General features: G+C 40.8%; 1 protein-coding gene across 1 annotated transcript in view; it reads left to right on the forward strand.

Moving 5' to 3' along the window:
• NIPBL (Nipped-B homolog (Drosophila)) overlaps positions 1-18,337 on the forward strand; it is a 180,294-nt gene that overhangs the window by 108,265 nt on the left and 53,692 nt on the right. Inside the window, exons 10-16 of the mRNA XM_015408480.1 lie at positions 1,592-3,097; positions 11,910-12,092; positions 14,897-15,100; positions 15,311-15,382; positions 15,482-15,571; positions 16,651-16,754; positions 17,377-17,463. Coding sequence (XP_015263966.1) covers positions 1,592-3,097; positions 11,910-12,092; positions 14,897-15,100; positions 15,311-15,382; positions 15,482-15,571; positions 16,651-16,754; positions 17,377-17,463 — 2,246 coding nt within the window. The remainder of the gene's footprint in view (positions 1-1,591; positions 3,098-11,909; positions 12,093-14,896; positions 15,101-15,310; positions 15,383-15,481; positions 15,572-16,650; positions 16,755-17,376; positions 17,464-18,337) is intronic.

Genomic DNA, 18,337 nt, shown 5'->3' on the forward strand with positions numbered 1-18,337 from the left:
ATGGTCTGTCTCCATACCCATCTCTTTAAATTCATCTGTGCAGTTGTTCTGAAACTGAACTGCAGGGAGTGTTCTTCCTGTTCCCCAGTAATCGTTTGATGATTCATCTGGTTGGCTGCTGTTGGATATAGTAGGCTGGTCTAGATGGATCTTTTCGTGTGATCCATTAAGAAAGCTTGTTAAACTATGAGAATTCTATCTCTGCTCAGCCCCTTTTAGACTTTTTGTTTGTTTGGAGATCATGACTGGGAGCTAATGGATAACTCAGAATGCTGATAGACCTGGTGGTCCCTGGCCCAAAAGACATCTCTCTTCCCTTGACCAGTGCCAGGGCTTTTTCTGTCTTGGCCCCTGCCTGGTGGAACATGCTCCCCATTGAGATCAGAGCCCTGCGGGATCTTCTTCAATTCCACAGGGCCTGTAAGATGGATCTGTTCCACCAGGCCTTTGGCTGATGCAGTGGACATCCATGTATGGGCTTCCTGAGGTTCTTGTCACCCATCTAACAACTGCTGGCCATTATTTATGTGTCACCAATGGGCCAGGGGAACCTCTCGCAACCACTAATTTTCTGCTCTCAGGTTGTGATAACCATTTTAATGCATATGACGGTGTTTTAATATTTTAATTATTTTTGTACTGCTGAAATGTTATTACCCGCCCTGAGCTCGCCTCGTGGGAAGGGCAGGCTATCAAATATGAAGGAATAAATAAATAGTTAACTAACTTTTTCACATTCTCCCCTTATTTGGAATTCCCAGGTTTGATTCAACTATAGGCAGGTTGAGTTAAAATTGATTCTTTTTCTATAAAGTGAGGCTGCTTGTCTGTAAGGGGGAACTGTGGATTATAGCTGGGAACTGTTTTCCCCTACTCCTGGTCTTTTTTCTTCCTGCAGATCTCATAGAGTGGAGCTTCATTTAAGCTTTGAACTTGAACTTTGCAACCTTGGTTAGAGCTTTTATCAGTTAATTCACAAATATCAGAACTGGAGTTATAATGTCATTGTATTCATATTGGATTGGATTTATCTAGCTTTTTTGCTTGAACTTGCCCAGTTTTTCTCCTTACTACCATGCCTGTCCAACAAGGCTTTTGTCAATGTTGCATGATCCCCACAGTAGCCATTTTGGGTGGTCAGAGTGGTCCCCTTCTCCCCTTTTCACCAACAGAACATCTGGTTGGATCCAACCCTTTACAATTACAAAGGTTAACTAATATGAAGCTGTGGCATTCAGGTCAAGGAAACAGGACAGATACTGAAAGTTTCAACGTAAAATGTTAGTAAATGCACAGTATTGCTTTCAGTTTAGTTAGGCAGAATAATTCAGCACCTTATTTATTTTTAAAAATACATACTGAAAGAACATTGGAAAAGGCTTGCTTTTTATCCCTGTTCTTTAGAAGGTTCACACCAGAATACTTTCTGTATACAGCTGGTTGAAACTATAGTGCTATGTTTTGTTGCTATCTGTAGCATGACTTTTGAATTAGTCTTTGAACCTACTAAAATGAACATATTTTTTCACGTGTGATATGTTAATTCACGCACATGTTGCACACTTTAACATATTCTCCCTTTGATCTGCAGATAAGCCTTTGAAGAAAAGAAAACAAGATTCCTATCCGCAGGAGGCTGGAGGTGCTACTGGAGGAAACAAACCAGCTTCTCAGGAGACAGGTTCTGCGGGAAATGGGTCAAGGCCAGCCTTGATGGTTAGTATTGATCTTCAGCAAGCAGGACGGGCAGACTCTCAGGCAGCTGTAACTCAGGATTCAGACACCATCAAAAAGCCTGAAGAGATGAAGCAGTGTAATGATGGTTCTGTGTTTGTTTCCCAAGAGGATGTCGGAGTACTTAAACAAAAATCTGAGAACCATCCTGAAACCCCTAGGAAAAAAACAGATCCTGAAAGTTTAAAGGTGGAAATACAACCCATTGAGAACAAACCAACAGAAGTGCAGCAAAATGAGAGTAAGCGGATAGAAACGAAACATAGTGAAAGCAAACAGACAGAAATTAAACAGGAAAGCAAACACGAAAGTAGGCAAACGGATGTAAAACAAAATGAGGGCAAGCAAAATAATGGTAAACAGGATATAAGACAAAAACCTGAGACTCCCAAACAGAAAAATGAAGTGAGGCCAGATACTCCAAAACAGAAAAATGAAGGCAGACCAGAAACCCCAAAGCAGAGGAATGAAGGCAGGCCAGAAACCCCAAAACACAGGCATGAAAACAGGCGGGATTCTGGTAAATCCTCTTCAGAAAAGAAGCCTGATTTATCTAAACACAAAATGGACATGAAATCTGATCCTTCCAGGGTGAAATCTGAAAGGCCTGATATATTAAAACAGAGACCAGATGTACGCTCAGTTTCTGTCTCATTAAGGCGTGATCTTGATCACCTTAAACCAAAATCTGAGGACCGGAGTGAATCGGAGAGACATAGAGGAGATTCATCGAAGCTAAGAAGGCCTGAGTATTTGAGGTCTTCAAGTAAGACTGAGCACGACTCTAAACATGGCATTAAATCTGATAACTCAAAGGCTGAAAAACTAGAAAGAAAACACAGACATGAGTCTGGTGAGTCCCGGGACAGGTTGTCTTCTGGGGATCAGAGATCAAGACCTGACAGTCCTCGTATTAAACAGGAAAGTAAAAGTGATATTAGTAAATCAAGATCGGACAGACCAGGTTTCAGATCATCCAACAGTAAAGATGAACGAAGGACAGATGGTAATAAGAGCAAACTGGATAGTAATAAAGCACATACTGACAGCAAAGCAGAATTTCCCAGTTTTTTGTTGGGGGCAAGATCTGGGGCTTTGAAACACTTTATCATTCCAAAAATAAAGCGGGATAAAGATGGCAATGTCATGCATGATACAAGGAAATCGGAAATTAAGGGTGAACCAAAGGACAAAGTAGAGAAGATTGGGCTAGTGGAGGATCTAAATAAAGGAGCTAAACCAGTTGTTGTTCTGCAGAAGCTTTCTTTGGATGATGTACAAAAATTTATTAAGGACAGAGAAGACAAATCTAGGAGCTCTTGTTTCAAATCTAACAAGAACAAGTCATCCAGACCCAACAAAGGTAAGAGTTATTAAAACTTTTAATGGTTATGTTAGTATTTCAAGATCATAGATTGACCTCCTAATTTGGGTAGAAAAGAGGAAAACTTTTTTTGCAAACTTCAGTTATGATATAATGATTCTAGATTACGATTATAATGCTTAAAATAACTTGTACCTCACAAATGTATCAGGACATGACTGCATTAGAATGTTTGTGCTTTGTGCTACTTGTATCCGAAAAGATTCTGAACATGAATTCATTTCTCATGGTCACCATGGTAAATGTCCTTTCTCCTACTGGCAAGTGACAAGTCTCTGATCTTCAAAACTGAGAGGAACATGACAGGTCATCAACATAGTTTAACAGAGATCAGGCCTTGCCGTCTTTTGGAGCTTGGGAGATGGATTGTCCCTCACCTTGCACCATGCTTTGGAGGTGCTTTGTGTTTATCCACAGGGAAGATAGACTACAGGGATGATCCTGATCCCCCTATCAGTTTGGGACTTTGAAGGAGTCATGGGAGCCTGTTCTTGATCTCATGTACCTCGGAGATACTCTGAGTGCCTCTGAAGCTCAGTGCAAAATCATAGACACCACCCCTCCCCTGAATTGGTGGAGGGGCAGACTTGTGCCAACTACAAATCTTGAAAGGCTGTGTCTCAGTATAAGATGCATATGAAAAAAATATATGTACTTCATTTGTCAGTTGTCATTATATGTGGTTGAAATTGGTATTATGTACATAATTTCAAAGTGGGGTTTGCTTCAAGTCATCAGTTCAATTTTATGTTACACTGTATTACACTGTATGCCTAAACTGTGTATGTAATATATTTGAGTGTTTTGTGTTACTACAGAATAAGGCCTATGTACAGACAGCTGTGATTTGGGTATCTTAAAATGCTTGCACTCATCCAGTGATGTACCTGCTCTTTAAACTTCTAAGAACATAAGAGAAGCCAATGTTGGATCAGGCCAATGGCCCATCCAGTTCAGCACTCTGTTACACAGTGGCCAAAAATGCCAGGTGCCGTCAGGAGGTCCACCAGTGGGGCCAGGACACTAGAAGCTCTCCCACTGTTTGCCCCCCCCCCCCAAGCACCAAGAGTACAGTGCATCACTTGCCCCAGACTGTGGCTAATAGCCACTGATGGGCTTCTAGTTTCTGAAATTGGGAGACCAGCTCTGCCCTCATTGAAAATGATGGCCCCTTAAAGTTTGAAGGGCTAGTGCACCACAAACCAGCTGGGCCCTGATGTATCAACTGTTTAACCTTTAAACTTCATTGTTCTGAATAGAGGGATCTTCCCATTGGGAAAGAACGGCACTTTGAAGTTTAATGGGCCATTGCACTGTGGATCAGTTGTGGGCTGTGTGCACTGCTTCTCTTTCTGTCTCTGTCACACTCCTAAAATTCCATGAGATAGATTTGTGTTGCTCCTGATTTCAGCTATCCCTGAGCTCACCCTAAACAGCCAATTTTGGAATATCTGAAAGCGCACCTATGCTCGGGATGTCAGTTTATAAGGGTTTTTTAAAAAAGGATTTAAATTACATGCATTACAAATGTTTTTATCGTTTGTAAAAGTTCTCTCTCTCTCTCTCTCTCTCTCTCGCTCTCTCTCTCTGTGTGTGTGTGTGTACTTGTGTGTAGAGGGAGGGAGAGTGCAAACTAGCAGTGTGAGAAGAGAATGGCATACAAGATTTGGATCCAAACTAGTGTTTCTTTGGGTGCAGGGATCTCTGCCCATAATGTGTGTTTTTCTCTTCTTTCCCAGCCTGAAATGCCCTGAAAATTTTGTTTGTTACAGTACCCTGTCTCAGTGAAATGTGATGGGGGCATTTTGGGCTGCTTTGGGGGGGGGATCAGAAAGTTGTACTCTGCAGAAAACATTTGTGCTTTGCCAAAATGCTACTCTGTATCCAAGCTGATACTAGAAGGCAAGCCCATAGTATGAGCAAGCACATGTGCATCTGCAGAGTGGCATGTACAAGCTGCCAGTATGCAGGAGGGTGTATATGCTGACAGTGTTCAGTTTGCCATTTAAAAGGGAAGTTAGTGACATGATCAAGCACAATAGCAAAACATAGGTAGACTTTAGCAGCTGAGGCAGAGGGTGGAGAAAGTTAGGTACTTATTAGTACAGGACGAAAGTCACGATGGAGGGAGGCATACTGCTCCTCCTATCAGAGTTTTTTTGGGGGGAGGATTAGAGAGACCATTGCTCCATTTGAAAAAGAACTAGCTGCTGAAGATCTGATGTGGCCTGTCTGAATGAGAGCTGGTGTGAAGAAACCTTGGGAATGAAGACAGCTGCTGTTTAGATTATGGCCTTGACTGCTTGATGATATCAAAACATACAGTATATAGCCATGGTGACTTGGGTGTGCTGAGCTGGATTTGCTTCCCGTGATATTATGGAAGTGCTGCATACTGTAGCACGTTACTTGATGAGCCAGCCACTTTCTCAGATTCAATCCTTCAGAATGCCCAGTCCCAGCTTCACGTTACTTTCACTAGCCCTATCATCATTTTTGCCTGGAGATTGTGTAAAAGCTGGTAGAGTTTCGCCTGGAGAGTGTTTAAAAGCTGGTAGACATGTCCATATCTGGTAAAGGTCATGTACTGACCAAAGTGGTAGGGAGTGATGCCAACAAAATGGTGGCATTACTGGTCCTGGCAGCACTGCTGAGTCATCAAATTAGTAGTGGGACCTGCTGCTGCTGTTACGGTGCATGCCGTGTACTCTTGGCTTAGAAGTTACTATTTTGTGATGTTTAGTCTCTTAATTATGTGTCATTGTGAGGAATGGGGAATCTCTTTGGGAGGTACACTGGAGAGGAATTTAAAGGTGGTTATTGTCAGATAAGGGGCTGTGATGGCTCGGAGGTTAAGACTCTGAGCTGCAGACCAGAAGGTCAGTAGCTCGGCAGTTTGAGACCCTAGTGCCGCATGATGGAGGGAGCTCCTGTCTCTGACCTCAGCTCCTGCCAATCTAGCAGTTCAAAAGCAAGAAATTGCGAGTAGATAGGTGCCGCTTTGGTGGGAAGGTTTAGTCATGCCAGCCACAGCCTATCAAAAGGATAGGAGGGGGAGGATGGGAGGAAGGGTTGGAGGTGGGGTGGCTCTGTATGTCGGAGAGGGTATACAGTCCAGTAAGACTGAGAAGAGAATTAGATTAGCTTCTGGAAATGCTATGGGTCGAAATAGTGGGCCCAAAAGGAAGCTTAACACTGGAAGTTTGTTATCGCCCACCAGATCAAAAGATAGAGGAGGATTATAAAATGATGAATGAATTAAAGATAGCAGCTAGACGAAATAATTGTGTTGTACCATACATTGATTGGGTTAATATGTGTTCAAGTTGGGAAAAAGAGATTGAGTTTCTAGACATTCTCAATGACTCTGCTGTGGAGCAGATGGTCACAGAACCTACCAGGGGAGAGGCGATCCTGGATTTGGTCCTAAATAACGGCCAAGACCTGGTGAGAGATGTAAAAGTGATTGCACCGCTTGGGAACAGTGACCATAATGTTATTGAGTTCAACATTTGTATAAATAGGGAGTTTCCCAAAAAGACTAACACAACCACTTTTAACTTGAAAGGGGTAACTTCTCTGAAATGAGGGGACCAGTGTTCCCTCTAAGCTGAGTTAGTGTGAGCTAGCTCACAGTTTTTTAGCCTCTGGCTCACACTTTTTTGTCTTAGGAAGGATGGCTCCAGAGAAAACTAATTTCTGCAGTATCCAAATTGCTCGCTCACAACTTTAATGCCAGTAGCTCACAAAGTAGAATTTTTGCTCACAAGACTCCACAGCTTAGAGGGTGCATTGGAGGGGACATGTGAAGAGGAGACTGAAAGGAAAAGTAGAAAGGGTGAAAACCATTGGGGAAGCTTGGAGACTATTTAAAACTACAATCCTAGAAGCTCAGAAAAAATATATACCACAAGTTAGGAATGGCACAAATAGGTATAGAAAAAAGCCTGCATGGTTAACAAACAAAGTAATGGAAGCTGTAAAAGGTAAGAAGGATTCCTTTAAGTGGTGGAAAGCTAGTCTCAGTGATATTGATAAAAGGGAACACAGACTGTGGCAAATAAAATGCAAGTCTGTGATCAGGCAGGTAAAAAGGGGCTATGAGGAGCATATTACAAAAAACGAAAAGACCAACAATAAAACTTCCTTCAAATACATTAGAAGCAGGAAACCAGCCAGGGAGGCAATGGGGCCCTTGGATGACCAAGGGGTAAAAGGAGTACTGAAGGATGATAGGGAAATGGCTGAGAAGCTGATTGCATTTTTTGCCTCTGTCTTCACTGTGGAAGATGAGAAGTGCTTGCCCACTCCAGAACCGCTGTTTTCGGGAGGGGTGTTGAAAGACCTGAGTCAGATTGAGGTGACGAGAGAGGAGGTCCTACAACTGATAGACAACTTAAAAACTGATAAATCACCAGGCCAGTATGGCATACATCCAAGAGTTCTGAAAGAACTCAAATGTGAACTTGTGAATCTCCTGACAAAAATATGTAATCTTTCATTAAAATCTGCCTCCATTCCTGAGGACTGGAAGGTAGCTAATGTCACCCCCATCTTTAAAAAGGGTTTCAGAGGAGATATGGGAAATTACAGGCCAGTCAGTCTGACGTCAATACCAGGTAAATTGGTGGAAACCATTATTAAGAAGAGAATTAGTAGGCTCATTGATGAACAAAAACTACTGAGGAAGACTCAGCATGGATTCTGTAACGGGAGATTTTGTCTCACCTGTTAGTGTTCTTTGAGGGGGTGAACAAACATGTGGACAAGGGGGACCCAATAGATGTTGTTTACTTTGATTTCCAGAAAGTTTTTGATAAAGTTCCTCATTAAAGGCTCCTAAGTAAGCTCAATAGTCATTAAAAGGACAAGTCCTCTTGTGGATCAAAAACTGGCTAATTAATAGAAAACAGAGAGTGAGTATAAATGGGCAATTTTCACAGTGGAGGATGGTAAGCAGTGGGGTACCGCAGGGATCAGTACTGGGTCTGATGCTTTTTAACTTGTTCATTAATGATTTCGAGTTGGGAGTAAGCAGTGACATGGCTAAATTTGCGGATGACATGAAGTTGTTCAGGGTGGTGAGAACCAGGGAGGATTGTGAGGCACTCCAAAGGGATCTGTCGAGGATAGGTGAGTGGGCGTCAACGTGGCAAATGGGGGTTCAGTGTGGCCAAGTGCAAAGTGATGCACATTGGGGCCAAAAAACCTAACTATAAATACACATTGATGGGGTCCGAACTGGCACAGACTGACCAAGAGAGAGATCTTGGAGTTGTAGTAGATAACTCAATGAAAATGTCAAGAATGTGTGCAACTGCAATAAAAAAGGAGAACGCTATGCTTGGGATTATTAGGAAGGGAACTGAAAATAAATCAGCCAGTATCATACTGCCCCTGTGTAAATCGATGGTGCGACCTCATTTGGAACACTGTGTGCAATTCTGGTTACCACACCTCAGAAAGGATACTATAGCACTGGAAAAAGTGCAGAAAGGGGCAACTAGAATGATAAAAGGGCTGGAACACTTTCCCTATGAAGAAAAGATAAAGTGTTTGGGACTCTTTAGCTTGGAGAAACGTTGACTGAGGGGTGACAGGATAGAGGTTTACAAGATTATGCATGGGACAGAGCAGGTAGATAAAGAAGTACTTTTCTCCCTTTCTCACAATACAAGAACTTGTGGTCACTCAATGAAATTGCTGAGCAGTCAGGCTAGAATGGATAAAAGGACATACTTCTTCACCCAAAGATTAACATATGGAATTCACTGCCTCAGGAGGTGGTGGCAGCTACAAGCATGGACGGCTTCAAGAGGGAATTGGATAAACACATGGAGCCAGAGGTCCATCAGTGGCTATCAGCCACAAGGTATAGATAGGGACTCTGGGGCAAGTGATGCTCTGTATTCTTGGTGCTTGGGGGGAGGCAACAGTGGGAGGGCTTCTAGTGCCACACTGGTGACTTCCTGATGGCACTTGGTATTTTTGGCCACTGTGTGACAGACTGGATGGGCTATTGGCCTGACCCAGCATCGGCTTCTCTTATGTTCTTATGTCATTTTTAAAGTAAAAGTGAAGTACAGGAGGCACACTGACCCCCCATATAAAGGTTTCTTCAGGGGTTATGATGATTCTTTCATACCTAACTTCAGTCTCAAGCTGGCTCTACTGGCTGGAAAGTTTTTAAGTTGATTTTTTGCTTGGTTGTTTGCCTCCTCTGACCAATATTTTTATGGACTAGTACATGTTTCATTTTTACTTGCAAAGCTGTGTTGGTGGGAGAGTCCAAGCAGCACTGCTGAGCACAGATACCATTTCCACAACTGGAATGGGACGTTCTGTCCTGTCACTACAGAATTTTCTTGCTGGCTTCCAGCTTGGAGAATGGAATGAAATGTAGCAGCCTGCCTGTCATAATAAATTGGGCAAAAGCAGAATTTTTGAATCAGCAAATATTGCCTTGTGTTTAGAGTGTTGCATTACAACTGGGGGAGATCTGAGGCTTACTGGACTAATCTCTCTCCCATCCTTATCTACCCCACTGACTAATGCCCTTAGTTCCAGTGAAGAGAGATACAAGAAAATTAAGATACAGGTGGATATATGGATCATGTACTGCTGGTTGGGCAAAAAACGGGGGTGGGGGGTGGGGAGACTGTCACATCTTGGAAATATATTTTAATCCTCTGAAGAAGTTTTGTGTGTGCCACTTCAGTTTGTGAAAGGTCACATCTTGGTTCAATTTACCTGGTTTTCATGTTGTTGTTGTTGTTTCTCTAGACTTCTCATTGTTAAGATTCAATTAAACTGTATCAAAGTATACAAAGTGTTTAAATTGCTCATCATGCGCTGTCACCAGAAGGCATTCTGATGTTCTAATAGATTCTGTCATTTCTTCAGAAATGTACCATTTGGTCTGTTCAAAGTTATTCACTTTGTCATCTATCTTGGTTTGGTGTACTTGGTGGAGTAGAAATTCTGAACAATATCTGTCCAAATTGTACTCTTGTAGAGATCAGGCACATTATCCTTTTTAAACAACTGGAGATCAGGCTGGAGATCAATCTGTCTTTCCTCTGTGAAATACAGTGCATATGGGTTGAATTATTCCATTATTTATTCTTATGATCTAAATATATATCAACAACCTAGAAAGGTGAACTTTGAACAGACCTAGGAACTTCTTGTAACCTTCATTTTTATGTTTCTCTTCTTTTCTTGGTTTTGAAGAGATTGTTACTTAACCAGTTTTCGCATCTGTGGTCTTGGTGATCCTTTTCTCAGTTGAATGCCTTGCAGGGCAGTGGGATGGCATAAATGTGTAACTTTTAATCTAATTCGTTTAAAAATGTATTTGTTTTTCAAAACGCAATGTCAGAATGTCACTGTGTGTTTAATGATCCATAAAATACAAGCTGTGTGGCTAATTTGTAAATATGCTAATCATTTCAATCTGTGTGGATTTGAAAAATGGGTGCAATGGAAGTAATTCTATAGAAAAACGTTTATTGTGTAATAACTGATGCTAGAATTGTAGATATTCCTGTATTTAAATTACTGTGCTTTATTCCTTGGTCTCAAAAAAGAGTTTGAAAAATGAGGCATCTCTTTTTACTGATAAATGTGAAGAGTCAGTAATTTATGCAGAAAATCAGTACAGTACTAAAGTCATATAATGTTTATTTAAATAGTTCTTAAACTTCAATTAATAAATGGAGCCAAGTCTTGGAAAAAACAAATCTGAGACTAGAAACATTTCTTATCTCATGACAGATACAATATGCATATATGACCACTTTGCAAATAGGTGGCCGTGTGCATCAGGTAATCACAGAGGTAGAGAAAAAGCTCCGACAAGCTCCAGACAAGGAGTATTCTGCTTCTCTTATGTGTTATTAGAAAGGGGATGGGTAATCCTTCACTTGATTGAAGCGTCAGATCAAAATTTGAGTCCAGTGGCACCTTTAAGACCAACATATTCTGAAGAAGCATGCATGCACACAAAAGCTTATACCCAGAATAAAAATGTGTTGGTCTTAAAGGTGCCACAGGCCTCAAACTGTGGTCTGCTGCTTCAGACCAACACAGCTACCCACCTGAATCTATCTTGATTGTTGCTTGTTCAGCTGAAGTTTCTCATGTGTGGAAAAACTGTCTTGTATACACAGTGATGTATTTCAACTTACGATGTATAAATGTAACCTTTGAAGTATACAGATTGGTGAGAGAGCCTCAAATAATTTGTTCTGCATGGTGGCAAAAGGATGATGCCACTTAATTGTGACTGTGAAACTGTGTTCTTGTTTGTACCATTATAAAAGTTGCTTGTTGGAAGATGCAAAAGACTTGCTTTCTATTGAAGGCAGAGAGTATGAATCTTGTCAAAATAACAGAAATCTGTAAAAGGGATAATGCCTTCAAACTTGGCTCCATCTGCTGGCAAACACACAAAATTATTTTGCATATGTACCAAATGAAGACTTGGGAAGCTATTGGGGGAAATACTGGTTTTTGTACTTATGAAGATCAACTGAAGCAAGCATCTTCTGGATTAGGGTGTTCAATTGTTGTTTTTTTTAATAGAAAGCTGCTTTTATATTGTGTCCTTTTTGCAGCTGATTTTTTCCCTTTCAAATGACAACTTGGGTTAAAGTAGAATGGTCTGGTTTTTATATTTTGTAAACCATCTTGTGTGTGAAAAGTAGGATAAAAATGTTAAATTCATGTCTGCATTATATTGGTATGTCCTTAGGTTTATATTCACGTACAGTTTACTCTTCATTGGTAGGCAGCATAGATCAGTCAGTGTTAAAGGAATTACCTCCTGAACTGCTAGCAGAAATTGAATCTACCATGCCTCTTTGCGAACGAGTGAAAATGAACAAACGTAAACGTAGCACTGTAAACGAGAAACCAAAATATGCTGAAATCAGTTCTGATGAAGACAATGACAGTGAAGAGGCTTTTGAAAGTGAGTAGCATAAATGTTTCTCATTTTGATAATGGTAATGCATTACTCTTGATGATGTGTGTACGGTGCCTCCCTGGCAATACAACCAAAAATGGGACGAGTTCTCCTGGGTAAGGCTAGAATTGCCTGTTGCAGTGCTATAAGATAAAAATGCATGTCTCCAGTGTTCCAGTAATTTGGAAGGGATGTGGCTCCTCAGAAGCCTTCACGGCATGGCTCAGTAAAGAGCTGCTTTGCGACTAGCTTGCAACAGAGCACTGCTGGAGGGAGCGCAGCAAGGCAGAAGCCAAATAACTTCAGTTTGTGATGTCCTCGGAACAGCTAGGGCTTGAGGCAGAGTTTTCCCTGTCTTTTCCTCCTTTCAGGCCTGATGTGTCCTTTGTGCATGGTTTTGAAAGCTTTCATACATGTATAAGACACTTTTAGGGTAAGAGCAAAGTAAAGTTCTTAACCCAGCAGTAGGCTGATATAAGGGGTGCTGGTAGTGAAACTTCACCCAGAAAAAAAATTTCTGTGTTCCTTCTGAGTCACTGTCCCGTTCTGAAGCCAGGTGTCTCAGATTTTTGTCTTGGTTGTGAGGCAGATCCAACAAGATGAGGGATGGTATTCAAGGCATGGCTGCTGAGGGAGGAGGGGAGCTGTCCAGTCAGAGAAAACAGGTTCATGGCAAGATGCTGAAGCAACAGAGGAGCTGTCCAGCTAGGTAATGATAGCTGAGCAGACACAACAGGAACAGCTGTAGAGAGAGGCTACTTCAGCAGCCAAAGCAAAACAATTGAAGAGGCTCTGGTTCCACCTCTTCCTGATGCATTAGTGAGGTACATCCTGGCCGTTCTAAACTCTGGTCTTCTCCGACATAAGTCCGCTGGCCTTGAGCAAGCACTTTGCCTTCTGGTATAGACTTCATCTTGGACCCAGTCCCTTCTCTTTTCCTGGGGCATAAGCAGTGATTTCAGGGGATCCAGAGCTTGGGAGTGAGCTGTGTCATGTTGGAAGTCGTTCTGGATTCTAATGTTGAACAGGATCCATTGGTACCACCTTCCCAAGTGCGTTGTTTGGAGGATATATTAAGTGCTTTACAAATGGATGAATAAAGCACATACTCAGAATGGCCTACAATTAAAAACATACCAGAAACAAATGAATGGTAGATGGAATATTGGATATGAATAATGGAGAACAAGAGGTTTGGTCTATAAAATGTACTTTTCCTGATAGATAAATGTATTCTTATGGTTATTCTTGCTTGATAAATAAGCAATTGATGAGAATCAGGACTGAGAAAGAGGCATGAGAGGGAAAATAGCTACAAATGGTCTTTGTTAATTTTATTAAGTATAAATTTATTATGTCCAGGAGAAGAAAGAGGATGGAGAAGTTTGATGGGAAACCAGAATTTTTAGGTTTATAATGAGTGGATCAAATGAATGAGGAGCCCTGATTGGAACGTATCAAGGAGAAAAGAGAGGCCCTGACTTTTAAAAGCTTGGAATGTAAACCAAAAAGTAAACTGAAAGTTTAAAGTGAATACAAAATGAGATTGGGAGCCAGTGGTAAGGACAGTAGAGAAGAGGTAACATGCTCATTACTGTGACAGAGATAAATTTTGCAAGGAGTGGAATTCCTGTACAGAAGTGTTGGACACATATCTGATGAATGTGTGCATAGTTGAGCTGCTGTTACATTTTAATTTTAAAAAAGGATTCCTATTTAAGCAATAGTGGGAACTTCCTCAAGCAAAAATAGCAAGTGAGGTCAGACTGTGAGCATGTTTGTAACTACTTGGACTATGGCCCAAAGGTTGTGAGAGTAAAGCCAGAAAGCAAATTGCTGCAATACAGAGAAATGCTGCTTTGGGTATGAAATGCTTCCTTCCCCCCACCTAAGCACAGTTGCTGTGCTGTGGTTGCTTGTGCTGTGAGGCAGATGTGGCTACAGATAGACAGCTAACAAGTAGGTGGAGGATTTCTATTTTACTTCCCTTCTCTTTCTAGAACCCCTCTTACATCTCCTTCTGGTCCTTTGGCGGAATAGGCTACATTCAGACATTGTATGTAACCACACCTAAGGGGGGGGGGGAATGTGCTCACACCCAGCTTGTTGCTAGGCTTGCATGTGCTTCTCCCCCTCCCATTCACTCTTGTGTGGAGAATTATGGCTATACAGTAGCACCAGTTGTTCATGATGTACCACTCTAGGTTCATGGATTTACCAAAGTTCATCCCTCCCCCAGCCCACTAACCAGGATTCTAATATAGATAGAATCAGCTTTAGGATACTGGGCTTGAGTGAGGGACGAACTTCGGTTAATCCATGTATGTAAGCTCACATGTCACAAGTAACTTTATAGTTTTAATATTAGTCTAACCACAACATGGAGGGGGCCAAGGTACATGTACAAGCCCAGCAGCAAGCAACTTCCTACATATTTTTCCTTAACATGTTTACTGTATGTGTGATGTCTTATAGCCCTACTGTTAGGCATATACTAGGACTACATTTCCCAGAGAAAACTAAGGTAATTGAAGGACTGGGGTGGGGTTTGTTTGGCCTTGCTGCCTTCTGGAGCTAGAGCACAAAGACAATAAATGTGTTTAAGTACTAATTGAGTGAAAAATTTTCAATCATTTTGCATACTTCTAAAAGCCTTTAGTAGGCGTTAGCAAATTCTACCTTTTATGCATTTGCCCTCAAAGTGCCAAGGTACCAGTTGAAGCGTGTATTCTATGTTTTTCATAGCTCACAATGTGTGGAGCTACTTTGAAACTAGATATAGCTCTCATAATACTCCGTTTGCCTCCTAGCTTCCCGTAAAAGGCATAAGAAAGACAGAAATGAGGATAAAGCTTGGGAATATGAAGAGCATGACAGACGAGGTTCTGGGGATCATAGAAGGAGTAGCCATTATCACGAAGGAAGGAGGAGCTCTGGAAGCAGTCGATATCGCAATCGCAGTCCAGAGGACTCAGACATGGATGACTATTCCCCTCCTCCTAGCCTCAGCGAAGGTGATCGTCACTTCTCTCACTAGTGTTCTTAATCTCAGTTTTGTCTAAAAGTGTACCTAAAACCCGGTCCATTCTTATGTAATACAGATACATCAGGCCTGGCTAGTGTGAAAAAGGTTTTTAAATGTTGTTGCATGGTTAAAACATGGGGTCGCAGAGAAAATAATTTTTCAGCAGATTATTTCATGCTATACCTTTTTGTTATTTAAGTGGCTAGAAAAATGAAGAAGAGAGAAAAACAAAAGAAGAGGAAAGCTTATGAGCCAAAGCTAACACCAGAAGGTAAGTGCTGTTGCTTTTAATGCTCTTGCCATAAATTGTTTATTATGTGTTATACATAAATCGAGCACATTACATTTTTCTGTGTTTTTTTAAAATCAGAAATGATGGATTCTTCTACATTTAAGAGGTTCACCGCTTCAGTAGAAAATATTTTGGACAACTTAGAAGACATGGATTTTACTGCGTTTGGTAAAAATAGTCTTTATGCATTTCCTTCAATGTCATAAATGCTCATATACTTTAAATCTATTAGTGTGATGCATTGTTTTCTATTGTAGCCTGCTGTGCATGTCTTTACATTTTTTTTGCATCCTTAGGCTCTGGCTCTTAGAAGGTTTTCCCTTTTCCTTTAATGATTAATGACCTTGAGCCCTAGAAAGAATCATAATTGTTACAAGTAGATAAGTGATTCCATTTGAGAGTGAATGGGACAGTTGAGTTGCCTTTGTGAGAGACCAGACCAGCCTGGTACGGTGTGTTAGCAAAAGACTGTACCATGTATTGAGAGTTATTTACAATTTCTGGCAAGTAACAACAATCCCTGCTGCAATCAGACACTGATGTATTTTTTATTAGTGGGTGTATGGAAGTAAGTACATGGCAGGACATTTTCAAGGGTTAACGCTAAATGACTGTTGAACTCTGCATTTTTGCATCAAACGACAATATCTTTTGCACAATCTGTTTTTAAAGAGCATATTGCACCTGATTGTAATACACTTACATAATATACTTAAAATGCAAATAGAAATATTTTCAGAACTGATAGGAATAGAAGTAATTGAAAAGGATCACTAGGTCATACATTCTCAGCTATGGTTGTAGAGACTTGATATAGGAGACTGTCATCTTCCGTCCTTCCCACATTCTGTCCCTTAGGGCTGTTTTCTTATAGTGCACATTTCCTCAACTTTGTGCTCTTGAGAAGACTTGTGTATCTCCCCCCCCCCCCTACCTGCTAACTTAAATGCTATCTTAGCTTTTGAGACTTTAAAGTCATTTTAAGGATAGAATCTTTTGGAGAGGTTGCAATCCCTGGATGACTGCTCTAGATTACTTCTGGTTTTGTTGCCTATATTTTTATTTGAGGTATAGTGTGATTATTGTAGATTTAAGTAGTTTGTGGGCTGCTGCTACTATCAGTTAAATGTGGAGAGAAATAAGAGTTCTAGACTGCATCACTGCAGGTTTACTGATGCTTATTCTTGAAAATCGTGGCTATATATATTGCAGCTACATTTCAAAGAAAATATTTTTTCTCCCTTTAGGTGATGATGATGAAATGCCTCAAGAGTTACTACTGGGAAAACATCAACTTAGTGAACTGGGCAGTGAATCTGCCAAAATCAAAGCAATGGGCATTATGGACAGGGTAGGTTATTGATGCCTTTAAAATGAAGACTGTAACACAGGATTGTTCAAAAGGGCAAATGTGTTAGGTTTCAAGAAGTTGTGGGCCTTCAAAAGGCCTTGGATCTTGAAGGGACTTGATATAGCCAAAAAGGGCAAATATATACACCATCAGTGTAGACATTTCTCCTTCTTGTGTGTCATTTAGTAGTCCTTCTGTCTACATTTGTTTTCCTATCAAGTCACAGCTGACTTATGGCAATGCCTTGTGGGGTTTTCAGGGCAAAAGACGTTCAGAGGTGGTTTGCCAGGGCCCGCCACTGCATAGTGACCCTGGTATTTCTTGGTAGTCTCCCATCCAAGGCGGAAGCTGCTTAGCTTCCGAGATTCGATGAGATGGGACTAGCCTGGGCTACACAGGTCAGGGCTTCTGGCAACTAGGAAGCAGACTTTTCAAAGAAAATTCCTAATTTGGATTCTAATGTGGACCATAACCCAGGAGGCATTTCCTTTGAAGCAGCTTCCTCTGTGCTTTGGAAACAGATTGTGAATTTGAGGCAAAGCTTGTATGAGCATCAGTTTTAATTCTACACCAAACCTGTAAAAATTGTCTTATCCATTTGGATGAATTGTTTTCTCTTTAGCTTTCAACGGAAAAAACAGTGAAAGTTTTAAACATTTTGGAGAAGAATATTCAAGATGGCGCAAAGCTTTCCACTCTGCTCAATCATGTGAGTTGTTAAAATTAGTTATTTTAATTTACTGATTTTAGATTTCTGCCTGTTGGAAACATCACAGATATTTCTATGTTGCTATAGAGTGGATGTAGCTGTAGATGAGTTCAGCACATTTCAAGTGAATAGTTATTAGTTTTTAATAGTATATTATAATTGAAGTACATCCGAGCCTTGCTTTAATTTATGAAATAATGAAGGCCACTAGAGCATGCCTATACTCTATATCACTAAGCTGGGAAGTGTAATAATAGTTTGGCTATGAATAAATGTCTTTCAGTCTTTTGCTGAGGAACTAGTTCTGTTTGGATGTTTTTGGTGTCGTTCGTTTTCTTGAAAATAAGCTCACTGTTTCCATCGTGTGGCTGTTCATAGTAACTGAATTCATGGTCTGCATAGCTGAATGAGATGAGCAGAAATTCTCTGCAGTAGTTAACAATAGTTAAAACTTGTTAAAGAAAGAACAGTAGAAGTCTAAATTTACCACCCCACAGCTTCATTTAAGGGAAGTTGCACAAGTGGTCCAGCCTATTCACACTAATGGACAGTAGCACATTTTCAGCTCATTATGCATATGTAAAAGGAAACTCACCGTTTTGTCATGTAAGGTTGCTTGGAGCTACATTTCAGTTTTAGTAATTGTTTACCTTCATACTTCACAACTTTTGCCTATTTTACTCTGCAGCATGACCTTTTTCACCCCATCGTAGAATTAGTTACAGAGAAAGGCAGCTTGCAAAACACAAATTTGCCTAAAGCTTTTGACTAATCAAGATATGAGCTAGAAGACCTGGCCTCTCTTTAAACTCCTTTAGGCTGATCGGCCAGATGCACATTCTGTCAAAAATTGCGAACTAGGAAGTTTGTAGTC

This window comes from Gekko japonicus, unplaced genomic scaffold, assembly GCF_001447785.1.
Source record: "Gekko japonicus isolate JY-2015 unplaced genomic scaffold, Gekko_japonicus_V1.1 scaffold964, whole genome shotgun sequence".
Classification (NCBI taxonomy): Eukaryota; Metazoa; Chordata; class Lepidosauria; order Squamata; family Gekkonidae; genus Gekko; species Gekko japonicus.